Source organism: Pleurodeles waltl, chromosome 3_1, assembly GCF_031143425.1.
Source record: "Pleurodeles waltl isolate 20211129_DDA chromosome 3_1, aPleWal1.hap1.20221129, whole genome shotgun sequence".
Lineage (NCBI taxonomy): Eukaryota > Metazoa > Chordata > Amphibia > Caudata > Salamandridae > Pleurodeles > Pleurodeles waltl.
This window is the reverse complement of record NC_090440.1, coordinates 1,285,425,319-1,285,444,312: the sequence shown is the minus strand read 5'-3', so window position 1 is coordinate 1,285,444,312 and position 18,994 is coordinate 1,285,425,319. Positions and strand designations below refer to the sequence as shown.

At 40.7% G+C, this 18,994-nt stretch overlaps 1 protein-coding gene across 1 annotated transcript in view; it reads right to left on the bottom strand.

Annotated features, from left to right (window-relative positions):
- Nucleotides 1-653: 653 nt before the first annotated feature.
- RALB (RAS like proto-oncogene B) overlaps nt 654-18,994 on the bottom strand; it is a 210,043-nt gene continuing 191,702 nt past the window's right edge. Inside the window, exon 5 of the mRNA XM_069224620.1 lies at nt 654-2,188. Within this exon, the coding sequence (XP_069080721.1) occupies nt 2,069-2,188 (120 nt within the window). The 3' untranslated portion in view covers nt 654-2,068. The remainder of the gene's footprint in view (nt 2,189-18,994) is intronic.

The following is an 18,994-nucleotide window of genomic DNA, read 5'->3' as shown; positions in this document are numbered from 1 at the left end:
GACGGTTTGTTTAAGAAATACACTCTTTAGAGAAGCGGTGGGCTGCTGTTATTGGTTGGAGAACATCCCATTAAAGTCTATGCTGTGTTCACCTTTGTGGAAATGCCTTGAAAGGTTAATGAACATTACATCGCACTAAATCTCATGCTTCTTTTAGTTGTAAGCTGACATTCATTAGGAAAAACATAAGCTGGAAGTAGTAATTCTTGACTTTTCAAAAGAAAAACATATAAAGCAGCAAATAAACCCAAGGCATACAACATCCCATCCTTTAACTGTAAGGACAATATTATACAAGCAGTTAGCTGAGGAAACATGCTCTGGATCAAAGGTATTTTTAATTAACATATGTTTGATATGGTTAAGGAACCTAAATGAAAATACTAAATGTAACCTTCTTGGCAAACAAAGTACGATTTCCCTAAAATAAATACATTTCCACTTTGTATGCTATGATCATATTTTTGAAAACTGGAAAATTGATTCCTCAAATTTTCACCTTTCGGACTCTTGCATACAAATTGGTTTAAAGTATGCTCCTGATGTTCAAGTGTATTTATATAATGAGAAAGCCAATTTAAAACCTGGAAAGAAAAGTAACCCTTAACCAATCACAACTGAGTGTCTTAAAATTATATGATTAAGTAATAGTCTGAATTTGCAACAGCCTTTAATCAGACATCAATATGTGACTTGTAAAATATTTAATACAAACATTTTATGAAAATGACAGCTTTTTAGAGCCAACAAGTCATGTCAGATGCATAGACATTCCTGCAATACACAATTTACCCTGTGACACAATGCTACATCCTGCACCAAACACCTATAGCCAGAACAGTCAGTATCATGCAGAGAGATTGTGATTTCTGCTGGTTACATGGGAATCAACACCACAATTTTCAATTGTTTAAGGTCTAACACTGAAAAAAACAAAGAAGTATTGTTAAAGAGACCTTCTGCAGCCAGTTGTCTTGAACAACATTACTAACAGTTCATCATCAAGGCTCATATTTTCCCTGTCAAGACGTTTACAGATAATACTACAATTGAATTGTCCAACAAATAACGCTCTTGGGGGATCAAGCATACCTGAGATAACAAAAGCTGCATGCCTGGCAACATCTCTCATTTGACACATGCCTCATCATATACCAACGATGAGCAATACTGAAACATCTGTTATCACATTACAAGCCAACATCATTCCTCTCAGGACAAAGTAGTCCTCTTTAGTTCTGATTCCTTTATTCATAAATCAGGACTTTAGTACTGGGCATACAGTTCACAGCAACTGCAAAGGATGTCTGAAAACTAATTTAATAAATGCTGCAAAGCACAGCTAGCCTTCTTGGCACATTCATTTTCCTCTGGCAGAAGCACTAGATCGATATACTGGGAAGTGATAGAGTTAGGGTTTCATTAAAATCAAAGTAATATTTCAGAACAAAATTCTACTTCCTAAGTTGTCTTCCATATTTTCCACTTGAGTAAGAGAGAGCAGAAGCATTTAGTAATCATACACAAGTCTGATCTCCAAAAATAATGAGGTAGTGCTAAAAAAAAAAAAAACAAAGCCTGGGCATCATCATCACAAATTTGACTTTAAAAAAATGAGACTGATCATTCAATATGACATACAAGAAAATTGTATTTTACAAGGCCATTCAAGAAAAAAGTAACACCCTTAGTCAATTTTCCACATTTATAAAACAAAATGTCAATTATCAATTTCCACTGGTTTCAACTATTAGAGCAACCATAAATTATAGGTAAGGTAAAAAATGACCATAATAAAACTTGGTAATGCTGTGCCCTTTCAAAAAGGAAAAAAGGTATAAAACATTTCTTGTGATATTAATTTTCAAATGGGCTTGCCTTTACAAGCTACGCCCTTGCCTCCGAAAGAAGAGAAGGAAAGAAACATGCAAGTGAAAAAAGGCCAGATATGCGTACAATGTAACAGTGTTTAAATAATTATCTATGCTTTATGGCAATACAGAATTTGCGTTTTAAAACTATAATGTTAGTGGCGTCTGGCTCATAGCAATTCTCCTCACATGGTCCATTAGAGTAAACAGCATCTTTCTTTGAAACTCTTCTTGTTCTTTCCACTCTTCTTGCCATTTTTGTCTTTGTTTTCAGACATCTTCTTTGTTCTTACTTCTCTCATCAGATCAAAAAATACCTACAAAATTAACAAGGGCGTTACTTTTGAAATAAAGGATGTGCACTGTTTGGTAAGGGAGAAAGCATATCACAAAAAAGCTAATAAAAGTTGAATCAAACAAAACAAATAAGACATTGCAAAAAAAAACAAAAAAAAAACAACAACAACAGGCACCCATTTCGCACCTTTGAATGATACATTTATGGCAGTATTTACTTTTTTTAATTTCTTATGCCCGGTGGAGCTTCCTGTTGGGCCATAGGAGTGTTTAGATGATGTGAATCTATGAAAGATATGTGTTTAAAGGAAAATAACTTAGTATTATCTTTTCATAAGAGCAGAGAACATCAGCCATAAAAATACCCAAATCACTATATAACTTCTCAAATAAACGGATCAGAAAATGCACGTATACCAATACATTTTAACAAAATCTTACTTTGTTTTAATAAGATGAGTATAAACGAAGTGACAATAACCTGTATGTATTCCTGGGCACAAGCTGCATGAGCTGCTGACATCATCCTTGCTGTTCGTGTATTTGTATGCTTCGTTCCACATGCTCTATTAGAATGTTTACATTTAAAGTTTCTGCCAGTTGGATACTGGGCATTGTTGTGGATGGTCACTTACCTCCACTGCTGGGGACAGTTGTACAAATAAAGCATCTTTGAATTGACATTGGCGTCTGTCGTGATTACCACATTTTGGGGACAAGGGACCGGTCTCTAGCTGTGCCTGTCACCGCGGAACAACCTCCTCATATTTAAGTAAAGTGCAGCAGTTCTCCACCTCAACCTATGTTCAGGACACTGATCGGCATTCTGATTGCAACCACTGAGTTTGTGACCAGCGGCAAGCTTCCCCTTTGCATATCACAGGAGTGGATCACAGAGCCTGTAAGTGAAGTGCTGCCATGCACTGCAACTCTGTGCAGCAGCTTCGCACAGCAACCCTTTCCGTTAGCCACCCTGCGCTCACGTTGGCATCCACATAACACGTGCTGCCGTTTTCTATGTATGCACCGCTGTGCAGCAACACTCTACAGCTAGCCGGCCAGCACTCATGTCACAAACGTGTCGGCATTTTTTATCGTACTGAGTCTGCATTTGCTTCAATACACCAGAGTAACCATCTTGCTGCTTTAGTGTATTTGCTGCTTTAGGGTAAATCATCCATTTCTGACAGGCACTGAAGTGCATGCTATTTCTTTTACCCTGACAAATTATTTCCAGTTCAGGTATTGTTCATTTATTTTTTCATCAGTATGCAGCAGTGTTGGAACCCATCATTTACCCACAAAATGGAATAAATTGATTGGCTCATTTAATAACTTAATGATTACCACTGAAGTCAATTCATTCACTGCCACAAGAAACAAGGGTTTGTTGTTGACCTCTATTGGTACAGAGGCACTTTTTTGCTTTACTGGTGACCGAGCCAAAATACACACACTGAAAAGAGTCAAAAAGAATCTCTGGAATGCGCTTCTTAGTCTGAAGAAGACATTTATTAAATCACTCTTCAAGGCTTGTGAAGGAAGGTCAGTACAACTGAAAGTGCACCTTTAAAATGTGTGCAACAATAAAGTGAGAACATTTACAAAGAATCCTCAATCTATAAACAGCAAATATATACATGCAAAGATACAAATACCTATATTTTGATATATATATATTCATATACAATGTAAAGCAAATAATTAGTAAAAATTCATCACCATGGGGCATAGTTGCTCCTTCCTCTTTCTCCTGCCAACAAGTCGTTGACCCCGGTTCGACAGAAAAAAGAAAGAGAGATCTACTCTCACAGGAAATATCAGGCATTCGCCGTCTCAATCGTGATTGAGGTCTCTGAATCTCCTCACTGTAGATCTGGGTCTCTTATATACCTTAAACAAGCCAGTAAGGAGATTTCTAGAAAACCCCTCCTGCTCCATGAAAAGTGTTTAAAAATGCTGGCTACCTCAGGTCAGTTTTGAAAAGAACACATTGGAATTGGTCAAAACCCCAAGATGTCCTCTCAAGACTAAACCGTTCCCTGCTTATCTCACTGACTAACTGACTGACTCCTCCACGTTATGTCCTAGCCCTGGGTGAGAAAGAACACGCAGAATAAAAACATGAACGAGAAGACACGTTGCATAACATGTTTTTCACTGAAAAATACTTTCATCTTTAACATGGCGGTGAAGCTAAGGCTAAGCTGAATACAAAATGGAGTCTAACTTGTGACTGCTAATGTGACGGTGGACAGCTAAGCCAAGTGCAAAGTGGTGCGACACAGAGTCAGTGGTCAAAACACAAATATCACTACAGACGCAAGAAATATTTGATCACTTATCTCAACATCAAGCTCCTGTTGAGGTTGAGGAATATGATGAATTTTGTGAAGCTTTAGACAGGCTAACATCAGATTTTACCATTGAGCCAAATGTTTTGATGCAGCGCTTTAACGTTTACTCAAGACATCAACTAGCTACAGAACCTGTTGAAAGCTACGATGCTGCTCTTCGCATTTTATTAGCAATGTGTGCATTTGGTATTACTGCTGATCAATATGTTCAAGATCAAGTGATGATGCATTCCTACAATAAGAAAATGTAGGAACAATTATTAAGACATAAGAACCCAACATTGTCTAAAGAAGTGGAAGTGGCAAACGGTATTGAGAGATCAGTACGCTCATGCAAGATGCTTAATGATGAAAAGGAGAACAATCTCAAAGTTTCTGTGGCGTGTAATGCTAACAAAAATAAATTCAACAAAATGTGCTAGATGTGGCTCTGGCATGCATGCCAATAAGTTATCATGTCCTGCTATGGCTGAAGAATGTTTCAAGTGTAGGAAGGGTGGACATTTCTCTTCTGTTTGCAGATCACAATGCAATGTTAATGCCATAGTAGAGAGTAAGACTGACTAAGGTCAAGACGAAAAAGCAAATCTAATTTTAACAACAGGATATGAGGAAAACAGCCATTATGAGATTCTGACCACATCTAATGACAATGATGCCTGTAAGCCACCGAACTGTGAGATTTACTTTGATGGAGTAAAATCTGTCATGCTGGTGGGTTCAGGATCAGCCTTTTCCCTAATTCTGAAGCGTTTCCAAAACACATTGGAGTAATAGAAAAGAACGATATAAAGGCTTATGGTTTAGACAAACCATCATTAACATCCTGGGTTATGTTGTAGCTCCCATTTCCTATATTCCCTGCACCATTTTAGAAAAAGTGTACATTGTTAAACATGGTCAACATGTTCTAGGATGGAGGCACCAAGGGAACCTAGGACTCATTCTGGAGCCAACTTCTGATATTCCTGTGTACTGCATGACCATTCATCAAGGTATTGATGGTGTTATTTCCCAGTAAAAAAACGTATTCAGAAATGAGTTGGACATGGTTAAAGGTTTTTCTTGTGAGATTAAACGGAAAGCAGGGGCATCTCCAGTTAGACACAAACTCATGGATCTACTCCTTAGCATAAGAAAATATCTCAGTAAAGTATCACAACAGTTAGATGAAAGGGTAATTGAGCCTGTCGAATTGTCAGAATGGGTGTCTCCAATAGTGCTGGTAAAGAAAACGTCTGGTTCTCTAAGGCTACGTGCTGATTTGAGGTCTCTAAACAACAGATCATTGTTGACTGTCATCCTCTCCCAAAAATACAAGAACTTTTGGCACTGTTGGAGGGGGCAAAATTCTTGACATCATTGGACCTTAAATCTCCATATCACCAGATTTTGCTGGAAAAGGGTTGTAGACATCTTATCACATTTATCACACTTGATGGAGCTTTTCAGTATGTGTGGATGCCTTTTGGTCAAGCGTCCATTGAATCCGTTTTTCTAAAACTTATGTTTACCCTCTTCAGAAGTATGGATGGGGTTATGGTTTCCAAGACAATATCCTTGTTTTTGCAGACACCATAGAATTACGCAATTTACAGTTGTCTAAAGTATTACAAGTCCTACAAGAAAAATACATGATGTTATAAATGGAGAAATGGAAATTCCTCACTCAGGAAGTTGATGATTTGGGTCACACCATATCTGCCAAAGGAATACCATCAAAACTGTGTTTAGGTCAAGCTATTGAAATGCTGCGCACACCCACTGACAAGGATCAACTGAGATCTTATCTTGGGCCGTGTGAGTTTTAGTCCAGATTTGTGTGTACATTTTCTCACACAGCATTACCCTTGAGAAACGTACTCAAGAAGGAATAAAATTCAATTGTTTAAAGGAACATCAGACAGCATTTAGCAAACTCAAAAAATTAATTGTCAGTGCTCTACCTCTAAGCCCTTTTAATCAAAAACTCTATTGTTATTTGTATGGTGATTATATTTTCAAGGTCTGGGAGCCATGCTTAATCAGAGATGGCAGGATTTGGATAACACTGTGGCTTTTGCTTTGACGCCTCTTTCTTGCTCAGAAGCCAGATACTCCACCATTGAGAGGAACGCTTTAGCCTACATGTGAACGATTTAACATTTTAAAACATACCTATAGGGAATAGAATTCACCATCAAAACAGACCATAAACCTCTTTTGGCGTTACTAAACAGTACTGACACTGGTAGGACGTCTGCCCGCCTGGTTAGAATTCTTTCCAAACCTTACAAATACAATTTTCGTGCAGATTATCTACAATGGTCTTGCAACAGTGTTGGAGATTGTCTTCCGAGATTATCAAATGATTCAGCAGTGTCTTATGCTGAGATCATCGAAGAATGTGTGGTTGTGGATGATGTTCTGTCTGCATCTGGTGGTAAGTTATCGAGAGAAGCATGTATGGAGAGTTGCCAGGAATATGAGGAGTTAAAAAACAATTATGAAACTCACCAACAAAAGGTGACCTCGTGAGAAAATGTTAACCCTGTCTATGCAGATCTAGTGGAAAGTTAAGAGAATCTATTGCAGTTTTCAGGGACATGGTTTTAAAAGAGGATTGGGTTATTCCTTCTTAGGGTATTCAACACAATATCATCAAATTAGCACACAAGCGACATTTAGGCGACTTTCACAAAGAAACAGGTCAGAGAAGTATTTTGGTGGCCCTACTTGGACTCACAAATCTCTGGGTTTGTCAAGCAATGTCCTATATGTATCAACACTGACAAGTGTCTTTGTACTTACAAGGCTGTTCCCATCAATTCGGAGTTTCCCAACAGACCTTGGGACAAATTAGCTTTGGACATTTTAGGGCCTATGATAATCTTTCAAGATGCAAGGTGTATGCTTTCATTTTTGACTATTTTTCTAGGTGGGCAGAAGTCAAATGGGTGTCCCAGCCTACCATTGACACTACGCTACAATTTTTACGTGAATGTTATCACAAGGAGGGTTTGCCATCCAGTGTTGTCACAGTTAATGAGAAACAATTTACCTCTTTAAAATACCAAAAGTTTCTTAAGGATAATGACATCTAACATTTGTCAACATCACTTTACTCACCTAATATGAACGATCTGGTAGAAAGATTTAATAGGGTTGTAGTTGAAGCCGTGCAGGCAGCACCAGTCAACAAAGGTTGATATCAGGGAGTTTGTTATAGAAATGATTTCTGCTCCGAACTTGGGCACAGGATTTTCCCCATTTTCAATGCTTAAAGGTTGCATCCCACAAACCTCTCTCACACCTTCTTTGATCAAGAAGGATTTAGCCATTTTAGATATCAAAGCAATGTATGGGGTAGCTAAAAGGAATGCTGAGTTGAAAGGATTACCCAAGACTGAGATAAATTATAAACTTGACAGATCAAATCAAAGCAAATCCAAGTTACTTGCTGTTGACTGTGTCAAAATCAAACTACCCTATAATGCAAAGAAAGGAGAATCCACGTTTTCTAAACCTTTCAAAAATTATTAGGGGTGGGAAAACTTAAGTTCAACTCTACAATGGATCTTGGAAGAGAAAGAAAAGACTAACCAAAGTTGTGAAGGATTTTTAGGAAATACTAAATATGATACTTCTGTGAGAGCAATTTGTATTCTTCTTCATAGTTGCTGTCTTTTTTAGATCCTCATGACAAGTTACATACTGAGGAATTTTCTCCTGATGGAAGTGCAGGTAGTTCTAGTAATAAGCTGGAAGAAGGCAATAATGTAGATGTTGATTCAATTGGATTTTGAATTCATTGAATCTACTTCATCGGTTTTAAAAGATGATTCTGCTCAAATTATAGATATTTCTGATTTTGAAGTCATTGAACCCATAGCTTTCTCTGCCAGTAAGTACCAGCAATTTGTCTGCTTTAAGTGATCATTCTTCTCACATTGAGAATATTTCAGATTTTATTTTAACTTAAAAAAATGTTTTCAGATTTTAACTTAAAATGTTTGTTTTCTTTCATTTCCCTTCAGCTAGTACTTGTAGCTTTGTTAGACCATTGTTTTTTAGTTATGTTTAAAGGAAGGAGCTATGTTGTAATGAGATGAGTTTATAGTAAGTAACAATAACATGTATGTATTCCTGGGCATGAGCTGCTGACATTATCCTTCCTGCTTGTGTCTTTGTATTCTTTGTTCTACATGCTATAACAGATTGTTAAAGTTTCGAGTGTCTGGCAGTTTGATACTGGTCATTGTTTTGGCTTATAACTTACCGCCGCTGCTAGGGACAGTAGTATAAATAAAGCATCTTTTAATCAACATTGGTGTTTGTCATGATTACCACACACTTGTAATGTTATAACATACAGATGGAATCTTCAATCAAGAAGAGCAGTCTCAGCTACTCATCACAAACATGCCTACCCCCAAAGCACTCCTAGTTACTTCCCTAAACTGGCAATTGTTGTGGTATAGCATGATTTTCCTGTTAAGCTATGAGCTAGTTCTAGAAAACTCCTCCTGTTTATATGATTATGAATATCTCTTCAACTCCCCTTGTGTCGGTCCTTCTGCTCATGCTCTGCAGTATAAACTAAGGCTAAAGTAGTGTGCTTCCGCGCAGTGTATGATTATTGTGATTACCATATTTCCTCATAGCTGAACATCTTTTGACTCCTAAGTATAGAAAATGTAATCCTCATTCGAATGGTATCTATATTTGTTGTTCCTTATATGATGACAGGCTTGTATGTTGTTTACAAGACCACAGGGATATTTTACCTTGTCAACCGCCATCTTGTACGCACAAATAGAGCAGGTTTGTTTATGAAAAAGCACTACAGATCAAATCCCTCACAAATGTCTTACATGCTAAAAGAAATATCTCACAAGGCTTTGGTTTTGATTCCGAATTGTATGGGTCTGAGAAACCGCCATGGTGATCCAATAGAGCAGGATAAAAACTGAATTCAAGTAGATGCTATCTTTTTGGAAAACATACATGCATGCTGGCTCAATCGTCTTCTGTCCCCATATTCTCAATTCAACTGTGCCTCAATGAGCATGGTCTGGACTCGACATTACTACAAAAGACGTGATCCTCCACTGCGTCTATACTTTTCAGCTGTGAAAGCCCCAGTATTGAAGCTCTGTAGCAGGTTCAACTATTCCATATGAAGCTCCTGTTTTCCAGTGCCTTCTCTTCTTCTGCTGCCTCCAGTCTCCTTTCCCCGTCAACAGGCACCTAAAACGCCTGAATGCAGTTCTTGCAGGTTTTGACTAGTGTTTGGAAACCTGCTTGAAGTTACTAAAAGGTACAGACTTTGCATTTTATATCTCAATGTTTTTTTTTTTTTTTTTTTTTTTACTGTTTTGGTTACTTTTACTGCTCAACACTTTGTGAGTACCATCACAGGCAAGTCTTGAATAAGTACTCATGATCTAACACATGCACCTGCCTTACATCACACTCACTACATTTACACTGTGGTTTGGCAAAGCTGGGAATTTTACTCCCAGTCAAACAGCTAACAGTGTGGCTCTCTCTGTCAGGCAGAGGTGAATATCATACACAGTTGGTAAAAGAGTGATGTTGACCCAATCATAAAATCACTAACTGTAGAGGAAGCAGATGAAAAGTGATAGAGAGGATGGCCTGCAAGGGTCACCAATCAGAATACAAAGAAAGCAAAGGAGCTAAAAGGAGTGTGGATGACCAAGAGGGATTTAGATACAGTCATGCTGTTTGAGAGTCCCCCCACCTCTTCCCCTTAGTGTGAATTAGGTAGAGTATGATTAATGCTTGCAGGAAAATACAAGAAGGGTAATGTGTTGCAAGGCACAGAATCATATTATGGCGTCCCTCCTCTCTATAAGGTGTCTAAAGAAGACTACCCAGGAAGATGAATGGTCATGCATATTGACAACGGCCCAATGAATTGCCAGTCAGCAGGGTACGGTGTGTGGCAGTGAGCTTGTAGGATTGAGCTGTTCATGTAAGGGATGACACACTAAGCATTAAACTATCAGTTATCACACACAGCTTAAAGAACATCTTTAGAAGTAGGCCTGTCCATTGTAATTAAAAGGTTTTGTCCATGTTCTGTGGCTTGGAAGGGTGCACCAAGTGTACACTCTTAGGGGCATAGGGTTAATGTCCATGCCCTAAGTAAATCACATTAAGTGGGTGGTGGCAGCATATCAGGTTTAAGTTAATCAAAATGTGAGCAAATCTTTTTCTCTATATGAAAGTGTGTGTGGTCTACAGATTCACCTAATATAAAGTTTTGTTGTTATGTGAAACCCAGATCCTTGCGGTGCCATTTACTGTGCCTGGTAGATTAATGTTTGTTAGGAGTCTGTATCTGGTGAGTGTGAGTATTCAGAGCAGGGAGATCTATTTTGGATGGCCCCTAGTTTAGCATGGTACAAGATGGAGGGTGAATACAGCTTGCCCAGTCAGTGGAAATGCACTGACTGCATTTCTGTGGCTGGAGAGTGGAGACCGAGAAAATTAAGTGAAGAAGGATGGAGAAGGGGTACCCTTCTAAATTCACTGAGGGCTGCTGATTCGTTCTTACTGAGCCCTGTCATTTTGTGAAGGGCAGGGGTGAAAGGTAGGACTGCAGTCTGTGTTGTTCAAGGTGAGGACACTTTTAAGCATGGCTTGTCCTGCTGTATAGCCCCAATTGCTGCTTCTGGAAGGCTGCTGATAGTCAGGAGCACACTTAGGATGCCCCTGCTAGGAGGCAGTACCGCTGCTACATGCTGTGAAAGACATCACCTTGCTCAAGGCAGTGTGTCTGAGCAACAGACAAAAATGAAAATTGAAAGACAATCACCCCAAATTGATTCTGAAACCTTAAAGAATTCACAAATCCTGTCTGCAAACCATGTCTCAGAGGGAGTGCATATTATCAGTAAGAGGCACACTGTGTTGACTGAGGTCAAGGCTGGGATGACCTAAGGCAACACATGTTTAACACCTCAATTCTTTTTGACTCCCTCGTGAGGGGGTTGTGGTAAAGAAATAGGATCACCAAACTCCCAGGAGTAGGATGCTGCATAAGAAAATTAGGGTTGCCAGGCACCGCTGTGTGGCGTCTGGACACCTGCTTCTTAACTGATGGGAAGAGCAAGGCTTAGACCAACAGCCCATCAGAGTGTCAGAGATTTGTTGAATGGGAGTAAAGGCTCAGAGGAAGCAGGCCTAGGTTGCAGGACTTTTGTAAGAAGTTTGTCCTAACTTCATCAGAAGGCAGTTGTAGGTCCAGGACCTCAGCATTACTACAAATTGCCACAGAAAAGGAAGGACTCTCTTCTGTTAGTGGCCCAATTGCGAAAATCAACCCCAATCAGGTTACGTATTGAGCCCTCTGGCCCCCTGTAAATGCATGGATAACCTGTCACCATCATAATGTGGTGGTAAATTATCCCCATTGTCACCACTGTCATCTACAAGCGTTGGCAAACTCTGGTCAGAATCGAAAACAAATAGGTGATACAGCCTTTGAGAACAGCTCCGTGGAAGTATACTGTCTGAACCAAGCTACACAAGAATCGGGCACACTGGAGTATAATCAGAGCACAAACTCAGTCGGGGTCGAGATGGCATCATCTTGAGCGGGATCAGTGCAGGTCTTGCAGCCAGGATAGAAGTCGGCACTATTGTTGGTGTGGGAATTGCGAAGTTTAGATGGCCCAGAGGACAGATCCACTAGCGGTTATCCAACTGGAGGCACCTTTGCATACCTGGGGCCCAAAGGTGCACTACAGGTTGTCAGAAGAGAGACAAAATAAGTAGCATGGCCTCCTAAAAGGCCTCAACCTGCTGCAGTGTTGCCGATGGTCTGATGAACTCAAGTCGCATAAGTATCAACTGCAGAACCACCTCCTCGATTGGGAGAGAGACTGAATGGCACCTTAATTAACAACCTTGCAACTTCACTTTAGATTAAAAGTAGAGGGATAGGGTCCCACTTCACCTTCTTATGTTTCATCTTCGATTTGGGCTTTGACTTACCAGATGACATCGACTGCAAAGACTAACTTGTCTTGGCATCGGCCTTGAGTGACTGAACGAGTCTGCAACTTTGACTCCCGAGTGGGACTTACTCAAGGTTTGTGACTTGTTCCTATGTTCAGTGACATACAGTTTCACTTCCCGGTCTCAGATTACAGTTGAGGGCATGCTGGCATACTTATCGCACCGCTTTGGAATTGTGCCCCGAGCCCAAACACCAAAGGCACACCTCATGTGGGTCCGTTACAGACACCTGTGGTTTTTTTAACAGCCACAGAATTGTTTGAACTCTGTAGTTTTAGATAGTTTCCTTATGCACTGGATTTCAATTAGAATTTGTCAAACACCCACAAAAGAGTGAGCAAAGCATCAGATCTAGGTTCAAAGGTGCGGAGAGTAGGACTGATGGCGTGCAGGGGTGGCACTTATATGCAGCTCCCCTCTGTCACTTCTGAGGTGTAGCGAAGCCAACTCAATTGCATGGTGCAACCTAGTGCCATGTGACAGCACTGCTATGAAAAGTTTCCTGAGTCAGTCAGGCACCAGAGGAATACTCTAAAGGAGAGCAATCTGTGGATAAAAGTATCCATCAGAAGAGGGAAAACATTGCACAACACAGCAGACTGGGAGATGTTGGACCCTTTGTAGGTGGGAGAACGCCACCATTCACTAAGCCTAAGGTAGATCAGGAGAAGGTAACCCTCCCTTATCTGCTCTCCAGGGCAAGGAAAAACACATTGTCTGCTGCAGGCCAGGGAGGGGGCAGACTTCTGTTCGGGATGCATGTCCTCGTTCACTACCTCACGGGGCCTAACAGGCTTTCATCCCTCCTTGATGGTAAATCTCTACAGGGTGAAAAACCTACATTCTATTCTGGGGGAGGGAAAAGCTGCGACATACTGCAGGCCTAGAACGAGGCAGAGGAAGCCCGGTCCTATTTAGGAGCTAATTAACTCCTCTGCTCAGTATCCCAGCATTCTAGTGATCTTTCACATCCCCTTGGGGTGTCAACTGCCTGACTGAGTGGAAAGGCAGGGGCATGTTGTGGGCCTTTTGGAAGTGGGGGTCCTCGGAAGTGCGGCCTCTTGGGAGAAAGGTGGGTGCTTCTTCCAAACATGACCACCAACAGCCTAAAGGTTTTCCGCTTTTGGGTCACAAATTTGGTGGGAAAGGATTTCCACAGCACCCCAAGGCAGAGGTATTTTGTTGACCCTGATAGAAGTCAGGCCTTAAGTGGGAAGGAGTGGTCTCACTGATTGCCATATAAGCTTTCCCATCCCGAGTCGTAGGGGCGGTGGGAGAAGCTTGACAGCGCTGGAGTTAGTGTGGACCTTGCACAGCTCAGATGGCAAAGGTGATGAATCCACTGGCCGTGACTCGACTGTGGATGACTGGAGCCCAAAGGTGCACCACAGGGACCCAGAAGAGTGCCAAAGATACACAGCAAGGCCTCGACCTGCAGGGGTGTTGCCAATGGCCCGAGTAACTGAGGACATATCTGGATCAATTGTAGAATCTGCCCCTCAATCGGGAGAAAGATTGATTGGCACCTTAACATCCCTGCAACTTCACTTTAGATAAGAAAAAAAGTGTCAGAATGAGGTCGAATTCTGCTCTGTCGTCTTATGTTTCCCCTTCGATTTGAACCTTTACTTACCAGCTGACTGACTGCAAAGACTACCTGTGAGACCGGGATGGTGGGACAGGAAGGATGCATTTGCCTTGTGTTGTTCAGAGATGCTACCATTGTGCTGGTGGCCGAGGGACATTAGACGGGAGGATAGTATAAGAATTCCAGCCTGGTATCGTATTCTGCCACAATCCCTGGAATGCTTTTAGGAGAGATGCCTAGGACAGGGAAAAGTAACCCTTTTCAACAGTGCCTCTGCCATCTGTATAGAGGCTGCAGATTAAAATTACATCTTCTAGTGCTGCTGCCACTGCACTCACTGTGTTTTTGCAGTCAGTAGCAGCAGCATTCAGTTTAGCATCTGGCAGCAGTAGCCACTAATGGGCTGGGAAATGGCTTATTTTTAGTAGTGGAAAAGATTTAATAACTGGCAAGGCTGGCAGTAGGCAGCGTGAAGGTCTGAAAGCAATGTGACACAGGGTAAACACAAAAAGGTACTGTGCCATTTCATTTACACTAGACCAAATTCTGCAGTTCCTTTAGAACAGCGTGTTAATACATAAATATACGCTCATTGCCGCCTTATGTTGGGCTTTCAATTAACTGGTCAGTTCAACTTACTGCTACGTTGCTCTCGAGCATTACCCAAATCACAAGCACAAGTTGTGCTCATAGGATTTTGGGGAACTTAATGTGGCCCCGTCTATATCCATCATACCACACAATGAGTCACTAATATTGTATCTGAATTGTACCAGGTTTGCACACAAGAGGTCTACAGAGGGAAAAAAGCACAAAAGTGCCACTTCAGTGCAGTTCTTTGGGTTCCTCAGGGAAGAGAAATGCTTCTGCCACTGAAAAGCAAATACAAACACCAGATTTACTTGGTTGAACTGATTACAGACTTGAGCAATGGGGATGTGAATTATTACACAGCTTTCCTAACCTTTGAGTCTGGAGACTTTCAGTTTAATACCAGCGTTAGTCACTTACCTGAAACTACTTGACACTCTGGCTAGCAGATCACTTCTTCATATGAAGCTGATTCAAGCAGATTCGAATTCCTCTCTTTCAACTTTGCATAGCCTTCAAGTTGGACCTCAAAGACTTTGAGCAATTCCTCATCACTGCTACTAACTGGTGGAGTCGCAGCATAAGCCACAGATCCTGGTGATGTTAACCCTGGGAGAGACAAAGGTGGTTCATAAAAGAGCTCACCACTGAAGGCATTTTTCCCCACCTAAGAGATGTCAGGGTCCTTAGCTCATTAGACATGTCTCCACCAAAACCTTCAGATGCTTAGCCTTGTTCCAGTTGTTGGACAGAAATATCTAGGATAGATCCGTATTCTTGATGTCGAAGTTCAAAGCAGGATGCTGTAACATGGGACTTGTACACTCTGACAATATGCAAGAGTGAGGGAGGTAAATTTGTCCATGAAATCACAAAGGAAGTAGTCTATGTAAATCTATATCACCTAAAATAAGTTGTTCTCAGACATACCCTAAGGCACCGCTGTCATTGGAGTCATAATTGTTATTCATCATCTTGCCACCACAAGAAACAGCGGTTTTACAAGATGGAGCTGCTATTCTGTAATCTGTCTACTCAGCGGTGGTAGGTCCTCTATCAACTCCAGAGGCTTTTGCTCTGGGCCTATACAGGTACCAAGCTGAAGCAATGATGTCTTTGGTATTTAGCTCTGTGCTATGGCTACACTCCTGTGCAACACAAGAAGCTGCCTGCGGTACCTAGCTTGGGAGTTTAAAACTGGCCCCATCTTTTACGCCAGGTCGAAACGTCAACGATTATTGATTAGCCTGCATTGGTATATTAATTCCATCGACAGGGTAACTCATGACCAGGAACACCTTACTCTGAGGAGATTTGATGGTCATTCGGTTTTTTGTAGAGTGGTCAACCAACAGGCTTATGGACACAAATAACTTATAAAGTTTTAAATAATTTTTTTCTTTTCTAATCACGAGCACTTTTCTCTTGCACAATTTTCTTTTTTTTCTTCTTTGTTGGGGGAAATTTTAGAATTTGTTTTTATGAGAAATATGACAACGGTGTATGGAGACACTTAGATGTATTAATAAACATTAGTATTTTTTATATGAAAGTTTTAAAAACATGATTGTGTTTTATGCTGCATGGATACAATTCATTTGAGATGTAACTGAGTTTTTGTTAATGAAAATAGTATGGTTAATTTATATATGGACCGTTGTAGTTCCATATTATGTTGTACCTACAGCAATGCCCAAGGCTTCTGATTTGGAACAAGCACCATGTTTGGAATATGCCCTTTAACAATGCCAGCAACAGACCTCATACTTTAAACTGCCAGAAAAGGGCTGCATGTTTATAAGAGAAAGATATGTCTTTAATGATGACAATTACAAGACATTATGCCTTTTTTTTTTTAAGGTTCTCTGACATTTTTAGATATGTTTCAGATAAGTCCATTCTTTCCAAGGGCTGTCCCTCAAGGGAAAAGGATGACAACAGTGGGGTGGATACATTATTTACAGTCCTGACACTTGAAGATGGAGGTCCTGCTGATTTTCCAAAATGCAAGCTGGCTAGATATGAGAGTTAAAGGTTGTGGGGATTTCGAATCTGTCTCTACACACTTGTTAAACTCAGTAAAAACTCTGAGATCCTTAACAACAAGTCCATGGAAACCAAAGGACTGCTGCCTTTCAATGAGGTATACATCGACCCCTTCTATTCAGTGGGAGAAAATAACACCCACCAGACACACAGCCAGAGTGGTAAAACTAGCTCCCTCAAATTCTGCTATTTTAGGTGAAAGGCTAGTAATTCAGACATCTGCCCTCTTAATCTTGAGACCACGAAACTAGGTATTTTACGGTGAAATGTCTTTGCACCTGGCAGTTTGCCCCCAGGAGCTTGCAATGCACCATGCCTGTTGACTTGTAATTAACACTCGTCAATGGAAAATGTAGGTTTATCCATGTTATCCTCATCGTTACCTCATTGTGGCTCATTCGCACGCATTTTAATTGATGGTAAGGAAACTAGAAGACAGGTCACTCTCATAAGTCTGAAATTCCCATTAACAATATGGTTCTGTGATTTTTGCAGACACTGTCTTGTACAGGTCACCACCATTCCATGAGCAGAAGGCCTTGGTGCAGGAGAGAAGAGGCTGCTAACAGCAAGACCACCCCTCTTTCCTAAACCCAATCACTCTAAGTATTCTGCTCTGAGATCTTCAATAACAGGATAAACAACATTCATTTTTTGGGGTACACCTCCTATTGTGCAGAAGGAACCCTCTTGTCCTACAGTGCCCCAGACAACCCACACACAGCCATCTTGATGTATAAAGTGTAAAATCTCAAAAGAGAATAGTGGAAAAATGTCCTGCTCCTGAAAGAGGGAAGGAGCTCTTACGTAACATTAGTTCCAAGCAAGAGAGAGGACTTCAATGTATCCTCTCCTTTTGATTCTACAGCAGAGTTCTGGAAAAGCAGAGGCTAAACATGGCAATGATTCAGCAGATTCTCAAGTCACTTAGGTTTAAGGAATGTATGGTCTGTTTGGATATTCACAATACATACTTCCAGATGCCTATCTGGGAATATCACACACAATTTCTACATTTCACTGAGGAGGAGGAGCATTTCCAATTTGCCCTGTTTAGGGAAGGGATGCACACCCACAGTTACATGTGAAGGTCTGGAAATTAGGCAGAAAATTGTAAACACTTATTCTTTGGCTTCTGATGAGATGGATCTAGTGACAACAGTCAGGTGAACTTCAACACCTACCTGGAGTACAAGCAAATAAAAGACATGTTTCTAAATCAGGCCGAGTAGATCCTACAAATCACAACCAACATTTTGGCTCACATTGGGCAGATTATAAATAAAAACAAATATGTGCTCTTTACATCTGAAAGGATGTAATTCATTAGTGCTCTGTTGAGAACCACTCTTTTACCTTCCTTCCCCTAGAAAGGGTTCCAGGTATTTATCACATGATCAACAGTTTTCCTTCAATCCTCTCCGGCCATACTGATCCTTCTTGGACTAATGCCTTTGTTCTCTTTTGTATAGAACCATCTCTAAGACTACCTCTGGGACAAGTTCTTGCTGTAAACTGCTTTCTTTTGTAAATGTAGTTGTGGTTTCAACCAGAAATGCTTCCCACTGGAGAAACCTTTTTTTAGCTTCTAGTTCTCACTGTTTTGCACGGGAGCTGTTCTGGGAGACAGATCAGTCAATGACAACTGAAAGATCAACTCAGGTTCAGATTCTCAAAGACAGTAACACAACAAAAAAGGCAGGCTGATGCTGAGGTTCTAAATGTGTTGGATTGTGCTAGAAGAATAACTGGGCTACTAGAAGCTATTCTAGCAAGTTCACTAAATCTGAAGGCAGACTCTACGCAGTCCGTACATCAAAAATAAAAAGTAGGTCCTCCACTATCAGGTAAACAGGTAATATTTGCAGCACAGATTCTTTACGAAGTGGACCTCTAGCCAGTGGAAGCCCCTCGGGTCTGGCCATAGAGCAGACCCTCAACAATAAGTATTAGCCACTCACATATATGTCACCATCACAGTAAGAAGGGAACGAGTAACCCTTTGTTAAACACAAGAAAGAAACTCCCAAATAATTATCAAAATTATATGGGAATCCCCCGTTCTGCCTCTGTAAGCCCATAAAGCCCCAATTACCTCTGTGCAATTGCAGGCACCCACTAGGGATACCTACTTTTACGGTCCTCGTGGACCCCCCCCCTTAGTTCCACAGGAGGCCGCCATCTGGGCAAGTTAGTGGTCTAGTGCTACATGC